This window comes from Gambusia affinis, linkage group LG02 (assembly GCF_019740435.1).
Source record: "Gambusia affinis linkage group LG02, SWU_Gaff_1.0, whole genome shotgun sequence".
In the NCBI taxonomy this organism is placed as follows: Eukaryota; Metazoa; Chordata; class Actinopteri; order Cyprinodontiformes; family Poeciliidae; genus Gambusia; species Gambusia affinis.
The window spans coordinates 33430528-33453376 of NC_057869.1; the positions used below are offsets into that span (position 1 = coordinate 33430528).

The following is a 22849-nucleotide window of genomic DNA, read 5'->3' on the forward strand; positions in this document are numbered from 1 at the left end:
CCTATACATTTAGAAAAAAACAACAACATACAACCTTGCAAGAAACATTACTTTAAACATGTATAGCATTTTAAAGGACCTCAAAGAAATCAACAAACTCCCTTCCAAACGACCAACAGCCTGTCCAGAGTGAAGCCGATTCTCACCCTGGACACTGGACAATTCATCTCCCCTCTGAACAACACAAATACACAAAACAGGTTGAACAAACAATATAGGAGCCACAACCTCAGAAATCGGTTCATATGTTTATATTAAACTCTCACGCCTTCACAGAGCTACGTAATCTCCTCAATGGGCCAGATCTCACTGCTCACGGGCATAAATGAATTAAAATAAAACCTCATTGCTGAAAAAAAAAAAAAAAAAAAAAAAAAATAAAAGGAAAATCGACCAGTAAATTTTACAGTACAAAGCTTATACTAATTATTTGTTTTCTAACATTACAGATTACTCCTAGGTCAGCTTACCAAGTTAGGAAGTTTTTTTTTCTGTTACCTTTGCAACTTCAGATCGGGACCAACGCTTCTTCCGCAGATATGACGGCACTTATATGCGGCTTAACGCTTAGAACTAAGAAGCCCACTTACTCCACAGTGCCACCTGCTGGACACTTCGAAACCCGCTTTAGACAAAGAAAGGGAATAAAAGTGACTTCACCTTGGATATTGAGATTTAACTTCACCTGGTTATACTTATATACAGCTCTGGAATAACTGATAGACCTCTTAGAATGATCAGCTTCTCTGATTTTACTTTTTATAGGTTTATCTTTCAGTAAAATGAACATTGTTCTTTTATTCTATGAACTACTGACAACGTGTCTCCGAAATTCCAAGCAAAAATGTAGTTTTTATTTGCAGAAAATGAGAAATGGTGAAAATAAGGAAGAAGATGCAGAGCTTTCAGACCTCAAATAATACACAGAAAACAGTACATGTTAATTTAGAAACAACAAAACTGATGTTTTAACTCAGGAAGAGTTCAGAAATCAATATTTGGTGGAATAACCAGGAGGTTTTTAATGAGGCTCAATGCCGTTGGCTCTTAATTTTTTCCACAGCTGTATATTGACCCATTGTAAGATATTTGTGATGCATACTATTTGTTTCTTACTTCTATCTTGTACAATCCAAAACAGACCTGGTTTATAATTATGGGTGCTGTTTGTAAAGTTAAATTACCAGAGATATTTCTGGTTTATTTAGCCTATATTTAGCTAAATAAGCCAGGCTAAATATTCTAGGGTTTCTAGATTTATGTAGGCCAACCATACGTGATCAGAAATCCCATCAAAAACATGCAGCGTGGGGAAATGTTAACTTACTTCATATGCAAGTTAACATTCACATGTTAACTCATATATGAATGCTTATCTTTCTAAGTAATTGTTCAATAAAATATCTGAAAATACAATTTAAATGATGCGATCCCTACCTGTTAAAAAGTGGGCGCTGCAAACTCTGGTTTTGTATTTTTCGCACCTCTTGTTTTTAGCTTAGATTGTTGATCCACTTTTCTCCTCTTTTTATAGCAAGTTTTTTCAAATTAACTCCCGTGTGACCAACTACTTTCAAAACACAAAAATAGCGTTTATCTTTCTGTCTATGAAAATAGTTCAAACAAACATTGATAAATGGGCAGCATTTACTTCCTGACCCCCAACTGCATTCGGTGACGTCAGTACGACGGCTCCTTGATTTGTTAATTCACAAGACAGCGAGAGAACCGTGAATTTTCTTTCTGTCGGTTTTTTATTGTCACCAGCAGTGTTTTCAGTATTACAGCTATCATTAAGCTGCTGTCAGTCTCGGCGTCTCTTCCACCAAGTTTACAAACCTCATATTGGAATCCCCTCTGAAAAACAACTGACTAGACAACAATTGTTCACTGAAACATTTCAGGACTTCAACGGTTGATTGCTTTAACTGCAGTTGCATGTGAGAAAACTGTCAAAAACCTCAGCATTGGAAATACCAGGTGCTTTACGCTTTTGCTGCCACCGACTTGCACCCTGCTTTTCACACTTTAAACATGGGGAAAAACTTGTACATTTCATCATACCTCTGGCACATTGCGATTCAGTGTCATCTTTCACAAAAGATATATTAATGAAAGAGTCAGAAAAAGCTTACAGCAAATGCCCTATGCCGACCAATCACTGAGCGCCGTTGAGCAAGTTGAGCAGCTCGACAGCCAATCATTGAGCGAGCTGTCCAATCAGATGGCCGCACTGGCTAGCGATTTTCACTTTGCAAACGGCATCCATTTCGGTTCAAGCTAAACATTCTTGCTTTTGGAGCACATACATGACATCGATTATTGTTTAGCCATAAGTAAATGTTTAAAAAGTTGTGTAAGAGAAATAAAACTAACTGAAAAGAAGAAGTCAACGACAAAAATGTGCTGTTTCACCTCATCACCGCTAGATGTCCTCAGTTAGCTTCTTCCAGATCACCTCCTTGTTTGTTAGCGTAGTAATTAACCGGAATCCACTTTGTGTCTAGGACAGTTTTTTCTTGCCTTTTTTGCTTGGGTAGCCTTTTTTTGCCCATTTCTTGACATTCCCAAATGGGACTGGTTTACTCCCAGTTTGTTGGAGTGTCTTTATTTTTTTGTTTTGAATTTTTTTAGCTGTATTTACATTAGTACTTTGCTGGGATTTTGTTGTTTGTTTATCTGGTGCTAGTTAGCTTAGATTGTTTTCATTATATTTTTACTTAAAATTTAACCTGAATTAACTTAGTAACGTTTATAAAAGATAAATAAAAAAGAATGAAAAAAAGAGGTTGAAAGTATGCAGTTGCACTTTTTCGACACCAGGTGACGAACTTTACACACTTTTACAATTTTTCTTCTTGGTTGTTCTGGTTCAAAATATCCATACCCTCATCACCTGCATGAATTTATATAAATTTTAGCGCTTCAAATACTCATTTTAAATTTCTTTCTTCTTTTTTTTTAAGGTTGATTAATAACGCATAAGAGATTTTCATTTTATGTTCTAAACACAAGAATTGTCTGCATACTCTGAAACTGATTCAATTGACTGATATTCTATGAGCCACACAAATTAAATAAATGCATTTATTTTAAGCACATTATTGTAAAACTTGTACAATAATGTGCAAAATGTGAATTTTGCATAATAGGTCTACTTTGTGTTTTTAAAAAAACTGCAAAGCCACCATTTTAATGTCTTACATACAGCAGTTTAATCAGTACATCAAAACAAGGTTAATAAAATATTCAATTTAAGTTAATCATTCTTTGTAATAAAGTGATGCATCAGAGGTGATGATCCTCAGTGCTTCATGTGTCTGATGTCATTCAGTGTGCAACTAGATTAAATTGAAATGCAGCAGTAAAAGCACCAGTATTCATATCACCATGTTTGTGATAGAGTTTCCATGATCGTCTTGGAAGAGAAAGTTGCCCTTCAATATAAAAGTATCAAGTTGCAACACTTTGATTATTGCAGGTTCACAAACAATATAGGGTCAGCAGAGAAAAGTGCAACATTATTCTACAAAATCAAGCTGTGGACTCTGGATTGTTATTCCCTTCTGCTCCTTTTCATGTTCTACTGAGAAGTGCCGAAGAAACAGAAAAGATAAAACATCCCAGTAAATTAATGGCAGCAGTCACATAACCCAGAGTTCATTAAATATCAGCTACAGACAATTGTTTTGTTGCTAGACAGTCTTTGAAAAATCCATTTCTGTCCTCTCTTCTTGTTCAGCCCCAAACAAACCAGAGTTACCTCATTGTTCAGAGGCTCACTGCTGCCGTGGAAACGGTTTCATGTTTATGTTCATTTTTCTGCACCAGTCCTCCATCTGACTGCCTGCGCTTTGTTTTCTTCCCGGTCTGTATCTGTCGTTCTGGTTTTCCATCAGTAATATCTGTTGAGGCTTTGAGTCACTGTGCTGATGTCTGGTTGTCCATTCATCCAGATCTCTCGAAGAACCCGTTCCCGCTCCTCCAGTCGCTGGGCCCGGTCCAGCTCTAAAGACACACAAACAGACACTCTGAAACACATATCCTCTGATTTACTTTTAGAACTTAACATTTCGTTTCATTTATCACATAAAGTTGGACTGTGTGCAGAAACCCAGAAAATCAGAGCTAAACTCAGACCCAACAAGAAAACATTTTCATAAAGAATCATTTTCATCCATTTGATGAGTTATTTTTTTAGTGTTTTACTTAGTGAGCAGAGGTCTCAAACCATTTATTCTTAGTCCTGCCTCAATGTTTGATTATGTTTGTGTCATTACAGTTTTTAACACACTGGATTGAACAATTCACACACATTTAACATATTTCTCTTGCTGAACCCTTACAGATGCCTACAACAACCTTTTCGTCCTAAATCTTCAAGTTGTGACCCTATACTGTTGTGGTTAAACAAGACATAAACGTATCTCCTACATTAACTATATCATTTCACCAATTTAGAAATTCAGAGCTGTTTTTTGAAGTCATCAACAACAAAACTTGTAACTTTTCCAGCAGCCATTGTACATCACATAAAGCAGTAAAACCAGCTGACCAAAGTGTTGGAACTATGCTTTGGTTGCTAGGTGACGGGCTGGGCTCGGTTGACGTTGCAAGGTGACAGCACACAATTTGACTTAACAATTAGAAGGTTTTTGAAATGGCTCATTTTCCAGACACCAAAAGACATTAACTTATAGCCATAAAACAGATGTCTGTGTTTTAAGCGTTGGGCTGATTTTAGAGGCAGTTGAATCCCAAATGGAAGAAGAAAAATGTGAAAAAAGTAAATTTTGCATAGTTGACCTCCTATTTTTCCCCAAAGAATAAAGAACTTACAGTGTGAGATCAGTTTATTAAAAGATTTGTTTATTTTAAGCTCTTTAACGCATCTTAATCAAAGGTGACAACAGCTGAATTTACACTTGCAGCTTGAATGCATATTTGTAACATAACGTTTTTCATTAAACTCACCTGTTTAGAGTTTCTTTTGAACATAACAAATGAAACATTGACCAACATATTTAATGTGTCTGATGTTCGTGTTGACACTCATCAAAATGTAATGTTGTAAACTTTGTAACTTTGTGTTCTTATTATGTAAAATATAATTTAAAAAATGGCCTTGCTGCTGAAATGTTCTGTACAAATAAACTTGATTGATTGATTGATTTATTGATTGATTAAAGGAGACTATAAAAGACCATTAAAAAGTGTTTCTGTGACAGATACCCTCAGAAGATGTGAACATGGTGGCGTTCAACAGAGCTCTCTCGAAGCGCCTGCGTCGCCGTGCCGACAGGTCAGACGTATCATCCCAGTCCTCTGGCTCACAGTCCCCAGTGTTCCCAGTCACTCCAGAGGCCACAACCACAGCACTGGGGTTGTCTGGGTTGCCGTCTGTGAGCTGAGGGCGGGGACAGAGGTGCTGGCGACGGTGATGTCTGACCCTTTGGCGATTCTGAAGGTCGTTGCTGTTGCCATAGTGGCAGTCCGCTCGGCAGTGTATCTGGAAGACGATGGCGCACAGCGTGACCAGGAGACCAACACACACACCGCCGAGGAACACGAGAGCTGTTCTCTCAGGTTGGTCTGCAACAAAGGGAAGCAACAATCAATTCAGAGTTAAACAGGCAGCCGATGGTTTCATCCTCCTCCGTATTTACATTCTGCATCTCCTCCTTTCTCTGCTTCTTCAAACTGCAAATTTATTTGAATGTTTGTATTTTAGTCTTAAAAAATCTGAATTTGGACATAACTTTACAATGTTTTCTGTCTGATGATGTACTTTTTAAATATGAAATCAGAGGTTTTTGAACAGTTACTCAGTGCTTGGGTAGCCTTTAAACCAGAAACATTTTTGCACTCCAACTTGAGTAACTTATTGGACAGTTTTTACTTTTACTTGAGTATAATTTTAGAGCCACTGATGTGTTGAAATGTTTGTTCAACACAGAAATACGTGAGGGCTATAATCAAACGACTGATCACAGACAATCCCTCATGAATTGTTGATCCTACCTGCAATGAAAGTGTAAGCAGCCAAAAGGTTGCTCAGCATCGCCATCTCCTGGGACCCCATCTTCACCTCCGTGTTTGGGCTTCCGGGTGTTGGAGTGCTCATTTTGTGGAAGAGATGAGATCGGTGTGAGTTCCTGGAGAAGTTAGATCAGTGCCTCATCTCTCCTCCTGGATTGTCAGGTTTTTAGGAAAACGCAGAAGAGTAAGTGAATGGTTCTGTTGCATCTAAACTAACAATTCTGCACAGCATTTGAAATAATAAATATCATTAGTAATATTAATAATGGCATTTGTTTATTAGTCCTTATAAAGGATTTCAAATTGAACTTAAAAAGTAACATCCTTATGAAAAACAGAATCAAGATGAAAAGTGAAACTCATAAAACTACTGGATAAAACAGTAGCATGTTCATCTATGGTTTTAGATCATGGTAAACACAAAACAAACTCATCATGAAACAAGATCATGGCATGTGATTGTAACTGCAGCTATGTGCAACGAAAGAAGCACTCTAGATGCTTCTTTAGGGTGCTAAAGAAACACAATAATCACAATAATAATTGATTTAAATAATCAATTATTTAAATCCCCTTTAAATAATTGAAGGGGATTTAATTTAAAGCTGAACATGCTACTGTTTTATCCAAATGCAAATAATTTAAAGGGGATTTATTATGCAAAATTAAATTTTTTTACACAATACAGATTTTTATACTTCCATTATGGCCTCAGTTGCTTCTAAAAACAGTTCAACTGTTTAAAAAAAACATTCAGCCGTTTTTTTGGCAATAAGTTAATGTTTTTTGATGCCTAGAAAATGAGGCATTTCACAAACTTCCTGATTGTTAAGTCACATTCCGCGATCAATGTGTCGTTTCCTAGCAACTTCAGCAAAGCCCAGCCTGTTACCTAGCAACCCAAGCCGAGCTCCAGTACATTTAGCCAGCTGGTTTTATTGCTGTACAATGGCTGCTGGAAGAGGCAAGTGTTTTGTCACTACTTTCTGCATTCTTGTTGTTTGTGCAGGAGCCTCTACTTCTGCTTTTCTACTATAAGATTGAGTTTGTGGGGCGTGGCCAGCAGCAACTATAATAACCTGTTCAATGAAGAATCATAGGTTCCCTTTAATTAACTCACAATTCAGTTTCTTAAAGCAGTCAATCTATTTTTGTGTTGCTTCTGTACAGTGAACTAAACTCCTCTCACTTTCCCACCTCGTTTTTCTTCTTCCCTGGTTGCAGTGAAATAATCCCCAGGCGGTGCGTCCATCAGCCAGGCAGGTCTGTACACTTGACCTTTGTGCAGAGCATGTGGAAAAGGGCAGGTGTTGCTCAGTGCTTACACAGTCACCATGTCACCACAGATAAATGTCCAAAATCGCACCCTGAGTGGAAAACATACTGAAAGGACCTCATGACTCTGATGAGTTTTATCACCTCCGAAAGGTCGCCATCAGAAATTTCCAACATGTATCCTATCTACCTTATTTTGCATTAAAATACATTAATTATTCCCTTTTTCACAATATTCAGGTTTTGCAGAGCCACAGCGTGAATCTGTATTATTAACACATTTTAAATAATGAATCATGGCATACTGAGACAGAAAGGACTACATTATTCACCCAAAATTATTTGATGTTGCATGTTTTCAGTGTTTACGACAGTCAGCAGACTGGCAAAAACCAATGAATGGATTTTACAAGGGATAATCTCTTCCTCCAGAGGGAATAGATGGTGTTGGTACAAGAGGATGAGATGCAGTGAACATGAAGTTGTACCAGTCAGTGACTGGATTAAACTTGACTCTGTGGATTAAGTTCCTAAAACTCCCAGTCCATTAGTACTGGTGCTCTCATCTTGAAGTCAGTGTTGTTGCAACTTCAAGGAAGTATTTGTAGCCTGTTTTGTATTTCTAGCTTGGACTTTTAAATGACTCTTAGCTACAAGTTTATATTTCACTGTGATTGCTTATCTTTATTTTGCAGAGGTCACTGCATTGTTTTCTCCCGATTAATCCGCCGTAATTAGGTATTTAAAGGTAATAAAGAGCAGCAGATCCTTTTTAGTGTGTTTTGTGGTAATAAACCTGACAAACACAACTCTGATGAGCATAGGAGTTTGTTTTCTCCTTCCAACATATTTGTTGGAGGTAAAAATGCCAACACAAGGTAAAAGGTAATGGCTTTTACCTTTCACATTCTGGCACACCACCTTCCAGGGTCCCGCTTAAGCTTTTGTTGTGCTTTTGCTTTTGTGTTCAGCTCTGCAACTAGAATATTAAACACCTTTGCTCACAGTCTTTTGAGTTCATGGCATTATACAAGAATAACTTTGAAGGTGACCTATTATGCTTCATCGAACATGTTAGGTCAGGTCACAAAACATGCTCATTGCATTCTTTTTGCACAAAATTACTCCTAGAAAATGAGATTTCAATCTGCTCAGTTTTGCCTCCTTTCAGAATGAGCTGTTTTAGAGCGTCTTGTCACTTTAAATCCAAATAAGCTGCTGCTGGCCCCAACTCAACAATACACCTGAAGGGAGAAGAATCCAGAAAGTGGTTTCTACATGGTAAGTCTACAGCAAAACTATGGAAGTAAATATGTGCCATCAGAATTTGAATAAAAAATACCTCTGAAATTTGAATGTTGTATATTAGTGCTTACTTTTTCAGTATTAAAATAAATTCAGAATATATTTTTAACCTAAAAAAAAATTCAATGTCATTATTTTTGCAGTAAAAAAAATTGATTGTAATTTTTGTACATGGTTGCAATTTTCAGTTATTAAAAAAATTCACATTCCTATTTCAAAGTGATCAAATTTTCAATATACATATTTTTCACAGTTTAAATTTTCAGTGTTAAAAAATTCAGCATATAAAAAATTCAACTTTTCAAAATTCAAATGCAATATTTTCGTTGTCCTCCAATTCAACTTGCTCAAATTCGCCGTCTCAAATTCAGCGTCTAAAAATTCGCCGTCTCAAATTCAGCGTCTAAAAATTCGCTGTAAAATGGCCAAGGTTACTTCAGGTCACAGACATTAGCAATGGATGTCCGATTCCAACATCCACCTAATCACGTGACACAACCGTCATATTGAAGAAATACCAGCATCACCCAGGCTGGCGACCATGGAGGCGAGCATAAACCCAACGGTGAGTTTAATGCTTTCATATTTCTATAGTATATTTTATTTTGTGCATGAAGTTTGATACATTATCTTAAAGCCTGATTTAAAACACGGGTTTGTTAATCTTACAAATTGTAGATTTATTTGTGTTTTATATAGTTTCTATAATTTTAATGAGAGAAGAGCACAGTAGGATTGCCATCCCTTTAAGTAAAATACGGAATCGCCCGTAACGAGAGCGATTTGTTCGGTATTTCTGTATGTCCGACAGTAACGCCTATCACATGCATATAAACATTTAGTGTAACAATAATTACAAAATAAAACACAAGACATGTTAAGCTCAGCTAATGTGGCGGAGCTAGTAAGGACCCCAGAACGCTTTGGACCATTGATGATGTCACGGTTGCCTAGAAACACTAGGGTGCAAAAGATGGTTAGCGGTCGTGGTGAGCCGCTCTCAACCTGCGTCTTTTTAAAACGTCCTCAACCGATACTCTACCATGTCCTAGCAAAGATACAGGAGAGGGAAGACACACATGCCAGGCTGAACAGTGTCAGTGAGGATGAATGCTAGCAATTGTAAAAAAAAATTAAGAGGGAAACTGAAGAAATTATACTGTCTCTTTATTCTTTAAAACTTATGGTACTGCAGTTTTAGTTTCTCTAGTGAAATAGAATGACACTTTCCATCTGCTAGATCCTTATTTTAATTTCTGAAAGGTGGGAACCCTACAGCACAGAGCTTTCCTGAGTAAAAGTGATCATTCTCATGAAGTGTAAATTTCTTTTTAACTAATCCTTTTTCAACTGCTACTTTGTCTTTTATATATTTTGTGACTACAGGGTAGTCAGGATGCTATTGTTGAATCTGCAAGCCACTTACTTAATTTACTAACTGAAAGACCACGGAGTGGAGGAAGAGGAGACATGATGAAATTCTGGACTGGATGGGAAAATCTGCCAGCAAGTCTGTCTGTGGAGATTGTTTGTGGAAACTACAAAACACTAAGAATTCCTTGTCACTACTGGAATTAGAACTCTTTCAGTGAGGATTTTGTAGCATGCATTTCCTCTACGCAGTCTGGCTTTGGCTTGCTTTGAGTGATTGACCTGTTAAAAAATAATAATAAATAAAAAACAATCTACATTTAAGCTGTAGCAGTTCTTTGTTTGTGAATCAGTTTGTTAAAACAAAACAGTTTTGTTGAAATGTAGAATCAATTCAATTTTCTGATTTTGTCAGATCACAAGTTCGATACATATGTTTAAATGTGATCATATGTATTACTCATTAGAGCGACAACATTGCTGTTACTCTAATTTCTCTAGTTTTGTCAAATTCAAAACTAGAGGAACTAGAATAACAATGTTCAGAGTAGATATTTCATTTCTCTGAGTCAGTACTGTTTGTACAGGCAGTTTTAAATATGAAACTGAAATTGTTTTTTTATGCAAAATTTTATTGAATGTACTTAGATGAGTTCATATATGCTTTAGGTATTAGAAAATAAACAACATAAGGCAAAACTTTTTCTGATTCTTATAATTCAAGTAATGTAAAGCAATACAACAATGTACAAATGTACCTAATGGGTTCCTTTTGAGTAAAGAAAAAAAACAAATTACAAATTTAGAACATTTTTGTTCTCTGACATGTCTACCATAAAAGCACTAAAATTCACCTCTGTGGTAACATGATCAGCATTTTGCTTTACATTTCATAAATGGTGAATTTTTAAACTGGCACGAAGGCGTATTGCTGTCACAGGAAAAAAATTGAGCGCTATCACGTTATAACGTCATATGTATCTTATTAAAATGTGATAGTTATCTTGTTAAAACATGATTGCCTTCTGGTGATTTTGGTTGCTTGGTTACAAACAGCCGTTTGCCGTTATTCAGCTATTGTTATTCAATAAAAATCTGAACATAAAATGTTCAGCAAATACATCTGAGCCTCCGTTATAATCTTTATAACCTCTGTCAAGGCACCGTGGGGTTCAGGAATTGGATGATGTGTACGACCAAGAACCCAGAGCAGGTTAGGAGTCATGTTGCTTCAGTTCGAAGTGGGTGATTGTCCCAGCCACTGCAGAAAGTATCCAGATCATCCTGCAGACATGGCAGGAAGACATAATGGCAACAGAAGAGGAGTGCTTCATTTGAAATGTCCAGGTATCCCTCTTCTTTAAGGTAGTGTAGCACGTCATAATAGATGCATGTTACAGCCGTCCACAGATCTCTCCACAGTCGCTCAGTCCTTCAATTATGGAGTAATAAACGATTAAAAACTGCCCTTCAAATCTCATCATATTGAAGACCACACAAAGCTAATGTTACTATAGACATTCAAAAGCATCACATATTGAAACTTGTCATTTGTACAAACCTTTGATTGTGCACACTCTTCCCAGATATAAAACTGCTTCTTCCTGCTCCAAACGATCACGGAGTCTATCAAAAATATGATTCAGCAAAAGTTCCTTGAAAAGATAAAAAAAAAAAAACATTTAAAAAATTGTCAGTAAAATAAAAAAGTATTTTGACATCAGTAGGTCAGCATTGAGAAGTCACAGTAATCTAAATTAAATTATGATATTTAATCTAAAATAAGTTAACAGATGTACTTACAAGCATATATTTTCTTGAAAATGAGTTAAAATCAACTGAAAAAACAAAGGCGGTTGTTTATAGTGTTGCTAGGTAACAGAACGAGGTTTTATACGGCAAAGTAAAAAGAATGTAAATTAATATTGTATATCAACAATTGTCAGATAAGAGAAGCAGTATTTTGGATGATGTTGTAATGAAGTCACCTGAACAATACGGTAGCTGATCAGAATGGGGTTGTGGTTATAATTAATGTCGGAAAGTGTTCACAGCCCCTCTTTGAAGCACACAAGGCAGCGATATTAGCGGTAGCATCTCCTGAAAAATTACGACTTTACTAAGACTGCCTGTCTCAGTCTCACCTAAGACAACATACAAACAACCCAGAATGTCGCCACCCATCAGTTCTCTTTAAAGATTCTAGACTTGACCCAAGTGGTATTTCTTTTTGAAATCAAACTGGGGAAATACGTGGGACATCGGGGAGGGCTGGGGGTGCTAGGAGGTAGCGAGATGTAATATGCGGCACTACGGTGTAAGATTAACAACGGCCCAACCCGTGTTTTAAATCAGGCTTTAAGATAATGTATCAAACTTCATGCACAAAATAAAATATACTATAGAAATATGAAAGCATTAAACTCACCGTTGGGTTTTATTCGCCTCCATGGTCGCCAGCCTGGGTGATGCTAGTATTTCTTCAATATGACGGTTGTGTCACGTGATTAGGTGGATGTTGGAATCGGACATCCATTGCTACTGTCTGTGACCTGAAGTAACCTTGGCCATTTTTACAGCGAATTTTTAGACGCTGAATTTGAGACGGCGAATTTTTAGACGCTGAATTTGAGACGCAATTTGAGCAAGTTGAATTGGAGGACAACGAAAATATTGCATTTGAATTTTGAAAAGTTGAATTTTTTATATGCTGAATTTTTTAACACTGAAAATTTAAACTGTGAAAAATATGTATATTGAAAATTTGATCACTTTGAAATAGGAATGTGAATTTTTTTAATAACTGAAAATTGCAACCATGTACAAAAAATTACACCGAATTTTTTTTTACTGCAAAAATAATGACATTGAATTTTTTTTTAGGTTAAAAATATATTCTGAATTTATTTTAATACTGAAAAAGTAAGCACTAATATACAACATTCAAATTTCAGAGGTATTTTTTATTCAAATTCTGATGGCACATATTTACTTCCATACAAAACTCTTGTCTTCTCCAGCAGTCACTGTTCACCGCATACAGCAGTAAAACCAACTGACCAAAACTGCCAGAGCTCCACTTGGGTTGCCAGGCAACGGGCGGAACTCCACTTGGGGGTTGCTAGGTAACGGAACCCCAGCAGAAACCCCAACAGAAATTATTTTTGGCATTCCTAACTCACCAAAACAGGGTAAGTGGAGTTGAATTAAATGTCAGTGAAATATGCAGGATATGTGTTGGGTACTTTTCCCCTTTCCAGTGTAAGAAAATATCTGTGAAGACAGAGCAGCTTCTGTTTTTAACACCTGGAAATGGCTTCACACTGTCTTTAAACATTTAACTTTTAAACGGTGGCGAAAACATAGACGTTAAAACCTAAATGTTGTACTCTAGTGATGAGAAGCTGTAAAGACAGGGCACGAGTTTAAACTCTGATAAATAAAAAATGTATGATGCACTCAGAGGAGATCAAACTGGCCTAATTTCTCAGGATGTCTTCAGCTGTAAAAATGCAGAAAGACAGCACTACTGACCTGCAATAAAAAGACAGCATGCTGGAGGACAGATGTGTGTTTCGGCTGTCACATTTCTGAAAGCATCCAGATGCTTTTTTCCCCCTGTCATACCTGTTCATTCTCAGAAAAGCAGCACATCAGGGTTTGAATTGTTTAACAAAACTAACCGAGGAATTTAGTAGCGTGGCTGTCGACCATTGCATGAACACAACCTCGGAGCACTTCTAAATCCACCGACTGTCAGAGTCGCTTTGTGATGTTGTGTGGAAAAGCTCCAGGAAGTGGCTGCCCTTCCTTCTCACCCTCTGTTGCTTTCCCTCCAAAGTCTGGATGCGACTTACAGCAGGAAACATGTCAACATGATTTTTTTATTTAAGGTTATTACAAGCCCAGATTTTAAAATAGGCATCCAATGAATATCTTACTCTAATATTAGGAAACTGAGCATCATAGTTATGTAATGTCATCAGAAAGACACTCAAGGCCTGCAGCCAAGGCATCACTGCCACTCTGCCCAGGAGTCAACACAACACAAGCTACAACATAACACCATCATCTAGCTGCATCCATCACTGACACTGTCCATTCGCCTTTTATTAAATAGAAAAAACTAAATATTCTTTTAAAAGAAATAGATGTCACATTTCTGGTGGGAGTGACTAATGAATAAAAACAATAATATGGGTGATAAATGGATGCATTCGTACAGTATAAACAAACTGTACAAACCGCATTTATTTTTAATTCAAATTATATACTTGCATAATAAATACTTCATGTGCTGCACAACATATAGAAGAGTTACAGCCATATTCACAAAACAGATATTAGCCTACATGAGATTCTATTGGGCTACATTGACACTGCAGCATGAAGTGACCCAATTCTAATTTTGTTTTAATTAAATTTTTTTTTGATGTGGTCGTTCACACTTCCAAATAAATGCGTCTTGTATGCGACCTCCAGTGTGAACTACAAACGACCTCAAAGTGTCCCGCATGCGCAGTAGAGGGCGCAATACCGTGTGTACTCAGTGTTTTGCCAACCGCTACAAAAGAGAAGAAGTGCTCAGTGTTTGCGGAAGTAAACATGGAAGCTAAAGGTGGAGTTTAGTTTACACATTTGAAGCTGTTATCCGACTGGAGCAGCATATTAAGAACTTAATCCTCATTAAAGTCTGTCATGGTTGTTGTTTTTCTTCCCGCTTCCGAGTATCAGTACGCAGAATAGTGACGTTTGTCGAGTATCAGTGACGTTCAGGTCGGATCGATGAGACCTGAACATTCAGATTCACATAAAATCTTTTCACACTTGAAAAATTTGAAAAGATCTGATATGTATCCGATATCCAAGTGGCCCGAGTCAAAAAAAAATCCGTCCTGTTCTTCAGACAGTAATGAAAAGATCAGATTCGGGTCGCATTAATTAAGGCAAAAAAAATTTTTATTAGGTCACTTCAGGCTCCATTGTAAACGCAGCGTTGGTGCCAAAAACATGTTCAGGTGTCTATGGTTATGTTTATACAAATTACATATATACACATAAGAGCACAGTAAATAAACACACTACAAACACACCACAGAAACATACTATAGACACGTTAACACATTTCTGTCATTAATGGAACCCCGTCATCTTGAAAAAAAGTTTTTGTTGATCTATAAAGCGTTTTTATAATAATAATAATAATAATAATAATAATAATAATAATAATAATAATAATAATAATAATAATAATAATACAAAAAAACAATATTCTTTGAAAAACGTATCCAAGTTTAATGTTTATTGACTTGTGCGTGCAAGTCTGTATTTGAGTAAAAAGATCCTGAATGTTTGTGATTTTAGCATGAAATAAAAATTAAGATAAAAAACATGGTCAAAAATACTTTTGCTGTATCTAAAACGTACACTTAACATAAGATTAAATTTTTTCATTGAGATCTCATTCTATGAAAGTAAGTTGTTGTTAATTAATTCAAATTCAAATTCAAAAGTACTTAACTGATCCCAAAGAGAAATTAAATGAATAATTGAGAATCTAACAAAGCCTTGAGATTACAAATATTTGGCTTTCTCAAATATTTAAAGCCTTCTTGTGAACTTCTGAATTTGGATAAATTAATTTTTAAACATAAAAAATGTCTTTCTTTCTCATTATTCTGTCAGTTTTCAAACTAAAATAATTTTGGTAATCCTAATTTACATAATACAGGAAAGTCTAACTTAATATTGAACCGAGAAGAAAAAATTTGGCTTTTTATTATACAGGGCACTTTAATATCTGCTCACTTTTAATGAAGTAGAGTAAAAGTTTATTGAATAATTAATTAATTTTATTATTAATGACCAGTTCTCAAAGTTTTTTTGTGTAATTTTTGTTATTTCAATGTGTGATGTAATTCAATTACTTTAACCATTTAAAATAAAACACATGTATTTATAATCCTCAGAAGAAGACAATCTGCTCTTGGTGTGCATGTTGTATTCTCATTGCTAATGTTTATTTCCTTTTTTGTTAAATTAAGAAACATTTAGGAAAAACAAATCCTGATCCTCATTTTATCGCAGAGTGCAATCTTCTTTACCTTTCTGCTGTGACTGACCAGATTATTACGCAGCAAAATGTTGGTTTAGAAAACTGTCGCTATAACTCTGTCTCTGAACACACACACACACACACGCACACACACACACACATATCTTCCAGAATGCTCTCATCAAAGCTGAAGTGTATTTCTCCCTCTGTGCATGTCTAATAACACTAACACGATGTGACAGTGGCCTTTCCCTCTCCTGCTGCTAACGTGACACGCAGAGAGAGCAGAAACAATCAAATGAGACAAAATGCAAAGAAAGCAGCAGAAAGTGGACAAACTGAGCAGAAGCAGTGTTGAATATCTAGAAAAAAAGAAATACAGAGGAGACTTTCTGCACAATACTTGGATCTGGACTACCAAAAAGTGCTGTTTTTATCAAATATTATGTATATTGCTATACTTACAGTTTAATAATAACAGGATTCAGATGCCAGTCTTCTGCTTTCTCTTCTTCAACTCTCCTCTTTACTCCTGTCCTTTGTAGTCATCTCATCTCCCTGCTCATCGCTCCCCTCCTCTCTCCCTCCACTATTTGCTCTTTCCTCTTAAACAGAAACTAAAACAGTTCAAACTGTACAATCAGATGCATAAATCCACATGAAGCCTTCACTTTGGCGCACAAGCTCCAGCGCCTCTCCCTGAGTTCTGCAGGAGCAAATTAAAAACGTCTTTCATTCTTCTCTTCAGTTCTCCTGTCTGATGCAGCAGCAGGACGAGGAGGGAAGAGGAGGAAGAGAAGAAGGAGGAGGAAGAGAAAAAGGAGGAGGAAGAGGAGGCGCGTTGCTCCGACTCTTTTCCAGAGGGCAGTTTTCCATTATTCCATTTTAGCTTTTCCAGGTTATTTTCCAGACAGAGTTACAGAGGTCAGATCCTGAGGGCAGAAATGTGACATGAAAGACCCGGACAGGTCGAGTGAATCTTCCTCCTCCCTCGCTGCCAAACCTCTGCATCCTTTTCTTTCTCTCACTTACAGGCAACGACGCCACACACACATTCACATAACTGCACATGCAGACTGGGTGCCACTCCTCCTGCTTAGAGAGAGGAGAGGAAAACACATTTGTCATGTCACTAAATCAGCATTTACGATGTAAAACTTGTCACAACCAGGCCTGTCAAAATAACAAATTTACGGAGCGATAAATTGACCCAGAAGTTATTGCGATAAACGATAATATTGATGTTTTGAGAATATTTTTAAGTAATATATTGATAATTGCTTAAGAATGCAAGTTTTCCCTCTCGAAGAGCAATAAGCTTAACGATGGAACTGGAGGATATTTTAAATACCTAAAATAAAATATGACAACCCAAAACTGAAATACTGAAATAAAAACCTACGGAAGCTGAGAGCTGACATATTTTAAATCTACGTTTTCCCGATGGTTTTCTCAACATAAGGTAATCTCGAGAACACAAGATGATTGGTTTGTGAGTTAATTCAATTCAAATTAAATTAAAAAAACTTTATTGATACCAAATAGAAACAAAATTTTTGTTGTAACTCATATTAAGTCAAATTCTTCACAACGAATCTGACTTTTTCCAAAAAGTCATCGGCCAAATAAACTAGTTTTGTTTCCTGAGAGCAAAATGTCTCTTCAGGTTGAAAGGTTGAACACTCCTGCCACAGTTTCTTGTCTCTGTATAAATAACATAAAATCCCAACACTGAAGAATATACAGCAGCAACAATGTAATAAAATGTTAAAAGTTTGAAGTGTATGAATTCTTCTGATGAGAAAAACATAAAGAAACAAAAGTTTGCGTGTCCAAGGTGAGCCAGCAAACCATGTTTAATTTAGGTTAAAGTCGACCAGATTCTGTTTATTAAATTTTGATCAGCCAACCTGTCCTGTTGGCAGGTTGTTTTCTAGCTGGCATTACGCAACAGGAAAAGGCTGAAAATCTTCCCGCCTCTGGCTGGGGGCTGGCAGCTTTTTCCAGGCCAACGGCTCTCAACAGGTATGTGCAAGAAAAACACGCCGGCAGAGGTAATACTTACAAAACAACGTCTCAAATCAACCAACATTTCTCAAACAATTAAGGAAAAATCTGAGTTAGCTCATGCAGCCAGCTTTAGAAATATTACAAACTTCTTTGAAGCTTGTTCAGCAATGCATTTAAATCAAGCAGATGAATTTATACCATCAGTGTTTTTTGCGTTATTTTGCCGCATGCCTGCACACTCATGCTTTGCTGCAGCAGCTCTTCACAGATCCCACCGCCACCAATGTTAGTATCGTCACCCTCATCTACCCCCTGCTGAGTAAGCTTCCACACACTGGATGAAGCCGTCTAATTTAATGTTAATGCTGTACATATCCTACATTATACATCGCTGTTAGGTGAATGGGAGGGTGACTTCAATGTCAGTAATACTCTGAGGCTACAAGCGCTCTGAAATAAATGCTCTCACAAAGACAAACTTTAATTCCAGCCTAATTTGAAGTGACAAGGACAAAAAATAATTAAGAGTTCAAATTGGATTTCATGTGCTAAATTAAAAAAATAAAAAATAAAAAATGAAGCTGGAAATATGATTAGTAAAGTCCCAAAAGTGGAGAAGTGAAGGGATTGCTCTACAAACAATGTATTTATCAAACATGCATGAGAATACTGTTAATATTCAATGGTGAACAGTAATGTATGGAGCTACATTATGACCAAAAGCAAAAAATGAAATTGACAAAAGTTTAGAAAAAAAAGATGTGAAACTGAAAACTCTTTCTCAAATTAATTTTTTTCTGTTTGAATTTTTTTCTTTTGAACAAACTTTATGACCCCAATTAAGCTCTGTAAAGTTTGTCTTTAATCTTAGCCCCTTCATTTTGCTTTTTTAAGATAATTTCCAAGCATTTTGCTGTTTTTTCTTTCAAGGTGTAAAATCAACAAAAAGGTATTTTAGGATAATCTAAAAACACTCTTTTAATTGACATTGTTACAGTAATGCAAAGGTAAATTGTAATATTAAATTAGAAAAACTTGCAACATTTCTGGAGCAGAAATCTGTTTCATAAATCATTTCAGTGAACAAAGACAACTAGACACGATTCAAATATAAACCCACAAATCTTATCAAAGTTGCTGAATCCAAATTTAATATGAATTATTTATGGTATGTGTAGATAAGTGTTTGCCTGACTTGTTATGGTTCAAGTATCAATTATTGCTTCTGTGTCTTTAAACTTTCCTGTAGATAAAATATTACAGGTGTTAAAGAAACAAAAGAGAGAAAACTGACATTTTTGCTTCAAACTTTGGCAATAAATACATTGCTAAATTAAAACACTAATATAAGAAAATTATGAACAATAAGCACAACCTGATATTGTACATGCTGAATGCACCGCATGTGGACATCTTGCATACCAGCACATCTATTTTTTGCATCTCCTGCACAAGTTGATGAAATATTAAGAGTCTTAACTCCATGTAGTGCGTCCTGTGAGGAATCGTCTGTCATCAGTTAAATATTGAGGGACAGGACTAAGGATGAGGAACTCAGAGTTTTCTCTGCAGTTTACATTTCTCCTGCTGGGTTTAACTGACGGATAAATCATCAGTCATTAGCTACCAAAGTATGAATAAATGTCACTAACGTTGTTTTATCAATAAAAACATGATTTAAGAAAAGAACTACAGATTAACCATAACATGCTGTAGTGAAGCATACATTGGAACCGCAAAAAAATGGCAAGATGTTTCTAGAAACACTGCAAAAGCATAACATCTTACTAAATATTTTTGGTTAAGTTTCTAGTAAAATATCTTAAAAGAAGACAAAACAAGCTTACAAGCAACTTTTCATCGAGATGTATGAGTTTGTTTTAAGTCACTGCTGTAATTCCCTAGTACTGATGAAAAAGTATTAGTCACTGGCAAATTATGTGTGTTGTCTTAATCCAAGTTTACTGAGATATTGCATGAAACTAGACCAAGAATACTTGGTAAGTGTTTGTGTTTTCGCAGTGTAGCTGTACAGGCAGCTTGGCACGCTCAAGCATTGTAAGAAAAAGGAAATATATTAAAAAATAAATCAAGAGGATTCGAGAAAGTTTTTGTTAAAATATTTACGGTCTTACTTCTATTTGATTCCCTAAAATAGTTTAGTTCCAGGCTGACGTTTCATTAATATTAAACTGATTCTGTGGAGAATCGGATACTGTAAAGCATTCTCTGTGTCTTTAATCAATATATTTCACAGCACGAGAACCGACTGGCCCTGCTTTTTCCTCTTAGACATGGACTGTCTCTTTTATTACCCAGAGTTTCTGTTGCTATGGGGCACCATTACTCAGCCAGGACTTTTGGCCAGAACACAGACCTCATTATATTCAAGTTATCTCTGTGTGTGCGTTTTGCTTTCATATCCCTGTGGGCACTTCAGACATCCCAGCCCTCTGGGGTGCTCCTGTCTGGTCCAGACCGCTCCTTGAGGATGAAGCCTTGGTTTTAGGGTATGGGTTAAGTTGTTTCAGTTCAGGGTTAGGGTGAGGGGCTGTGGACAATATAATGTGGGTAAGTGTCCCCATGGGGATAGCAGAGTAACCAAATGTGTGTGTGTGTTATATAAGACAGCTGTTCATGTGGCGATAATCTAATCATTCCCATGACTGAGTCAAGTGGAACTGAGGGCCTCTCGGACTCATCCTCTCTGCACACGTCTCTCTGTCTCTATAACCTCTTTCTATATCTTATTATGTGTTCCTGCTCTGACTTTAAGCTGCTCCTATTCCGCTCTATTGCACTTTTCTTCTATTGTATGCCTTAATATAAAATATTCTATACTTTTATGGGTCATTTTGGTTACGTGGGCTATATGGCAGATTATTGTCTTACTGTTATTTACAAATAAGTGAAACTAGAACCTTACACACACTGTATACATAAAAAACACATATCCTTTTGTTTACAGTCTCATAAAATCTGAATAAAATTCAAATTCTGAATATTTTTAAACATTCATTTGAGTCTTAACTGCTTCTAAAAACAGACCAAGTGCTTAAAAAACAGCCAGTTATTTTTTCCGGCAATAATTTAATGTTTTTGTATCGGGAAAAAGAGCCGTTTTAAAAACTTTCCAAACGTTAAGTCACATTAAACTGGCGCTGCGCCGTTACCCAGCAACCCCAGGCAGCCCAGCCCGTCACCTAGCAACCCCAGTGGAGCTCCAGGGAAGTTTGGTTTTTCCGCTGTATGAGCTGCATTTTGGCTGCTGGGGGAAAGAAAAACAGTGTTTTGTTGTCGACTTACCATCCAGAAACCACTCGAATCACTTCTAAATGCACAGCTATATAAAAGCGCGTCGAGCTACAGCTTTCTTCAGGTATGAGTGTGAATGTTGAGCTGGGGGGCGTGGTCACCAGCTGCCGATTCGGATTTAAAGTGACAGAGCCCTAAAAAAAGTCATTCTGAAAGGAGCTCAAAATAGGCACAACAATTATCTAAGACTTATTTCATGTAAAAAAATGTAATGAACATGCTTTGTGTACCCTAAACTGTTCAATGACACATCTTATATTTATCCCCAAAACGATATTAAGGAACTGCAGGGATTTTGATCAAATATTCTGTTGGCTAACAAGATAAAAAGTTTGTCATCCAACCGAAAAATAACACAGCATTTCAGAATCATATTGAAAGTAAAACGGTATGATGGGAGTATGGTGGTTTGTGGTTGGATTGCTTCCTAAAGATGTCAGACAACTTACCATAATTGATGTTAATCATAAATTTTGCTCTCTATTAGAAAGTCCTGCAGGAAAAGGTCCAAACCCCATGACGCTTTGGGTTGGGTTGGAAAGCTTTTCCCCCTAAAATCATCATTTGAAAACTGATTTTTGTATCTACTCAGGCTGTCGTTATCCAATATAAGAAAAATGGTCAATAAAATTAAGAATTTAAATTTAACAATTTTGTGGAAAGCTGAATCTCATGATTTACATTAATGATAATTCAAAGCTCAGTGCATTGTAAAAACACAATATATCAGTAAGTTTTTTGTCTAGTTTCTAGTGCAAATATGTTCATACGCTTGAAATACGACAAAACTAACTTATAAATATATTTTTAACAAGAGATAGTAGCTTGCGTTAAGTTAGTAATTCCTTATGATTGAGGAAAATCTAGTAGTTCCGCAGGGAGATCGTTTCATTTATAACATGGAAAAATGTTTTACTTAAAAATGAAAAAAATCTGCAAGTGAGTCTCATAGTTTTCTAGACAGCATTAAGAAATGACAGACGTAAAACAGCCTCCTATATCTTGCTAAATAGTACCTTGTCGGTTTTGTCTTATTTAAAGTATACTAAGATATTTGCTCTACAAACTAGACAAAATAATGGGTAGGATTTTGTATTTTTGCAGTGTATATCCAGAAAACTGACTAATAAAATAGTTAAACCTTAATTTTCCCTACTGAACTGATGCTACACTACAAACATCCAGACCAGAAAGCAGGAATATTGTGCAATTTGCAATAATTTCTCTTAAATACAGCTCCAGGTGTGTCCCACATTATGATTTCCCTGTTGCAACAAAAGCCAAACAATGGATCAGGTGTGACACATTTGGAAACGTTATGTCATTGACTCCATGAGCGCCACTTCAGGGGGCGAGGTTCTGCTAATTTTGTCCAGTCAGCTGCGGTGTGCTGCTGCTGTAAGGGCAGCGTGGAGCAGCTTGGTGCGGTTACATAATGGCTGCTGCTCTGTACCCCCAGTTGGAGTCGGTGGAGTGTGA

General features: G+C 36.5%; 1 protein-coding gene across 5 annotated transcripts; it reads right to left on the bottom strand.

The window, feature by feature from the left end:
* Positions 1-3190: 3190 nt before the first annotated feature.
* LOC122847205 (protein eva-1 homolog A-like) lies at positions 3191-21429 on the bottom strand. 5 transcript variants are annotated; one of them, XM_044144694.1, is made up of 7 exons: positions 21362-21389; positions 17078-17137; positions 16511-16977; positions 13173-13263; positions 6022-6189; positions 5233-5592; positions 3211-4008 (listed from the first exon to the last, which is right to left on the bottom strand). In XM_044144694.1, the coding sequence occupies exons 5-7, from the start codon at positions 6122-6124 to the stop codon at positions 3896-3898; spliced, it is 576 nt and encodes a 191-aa protein (XP_044000629.1). In that variant the 5' UTR covers positions 6125-6189; positions 13173-13263; positions 16511-16977; positions 17078-17137; positions 21362-21389; the 3' UTR covers positions 3211-3895. The 5 variants fall into 5 exon arrangements, with proteins under 5 accessions (XP_044000612.1, XP_044000629.1, XP_044000603.1 ...); XM_044144668.1 differs by having other exon boundaries at positions 16511-17140; positions 21362-21429; XM_044144686.1 differs by lacking the exons at positions 13173-13263; positions 21362-21389 and adding an exon at positions 7237-7317 and having other exon boundaries at positions 16511-18065.
* Positions 21430-22849: the final 1420 nt, after the last annotated feature.

Excerpts from the sequence above, each read along its gene's own strand:
- LOC122847205 (XM_044144677.1), bottom strand. The coding sequence starts at position 6,124 with ATGAGCACTCCAACACCCGGAAGCCCAAACACGGAGGTGAAGATGGGG. Across the intron at positions 5,593-6,021 it reads TGCTTACACTTTCATTGCAG|ACCAACCTGAGAGAACAGCT; the intron begins GTAGGATCAACA and ends CCTTTGTTGCAG. Across the intron at positions 4,009-5,232 it reads CATGTTCACATCTTCTGAGG|AGCTGGACCGGGCCCAGCGA; the intron begins GTATCTGTCACA and ends GTGTGTCTTTAG.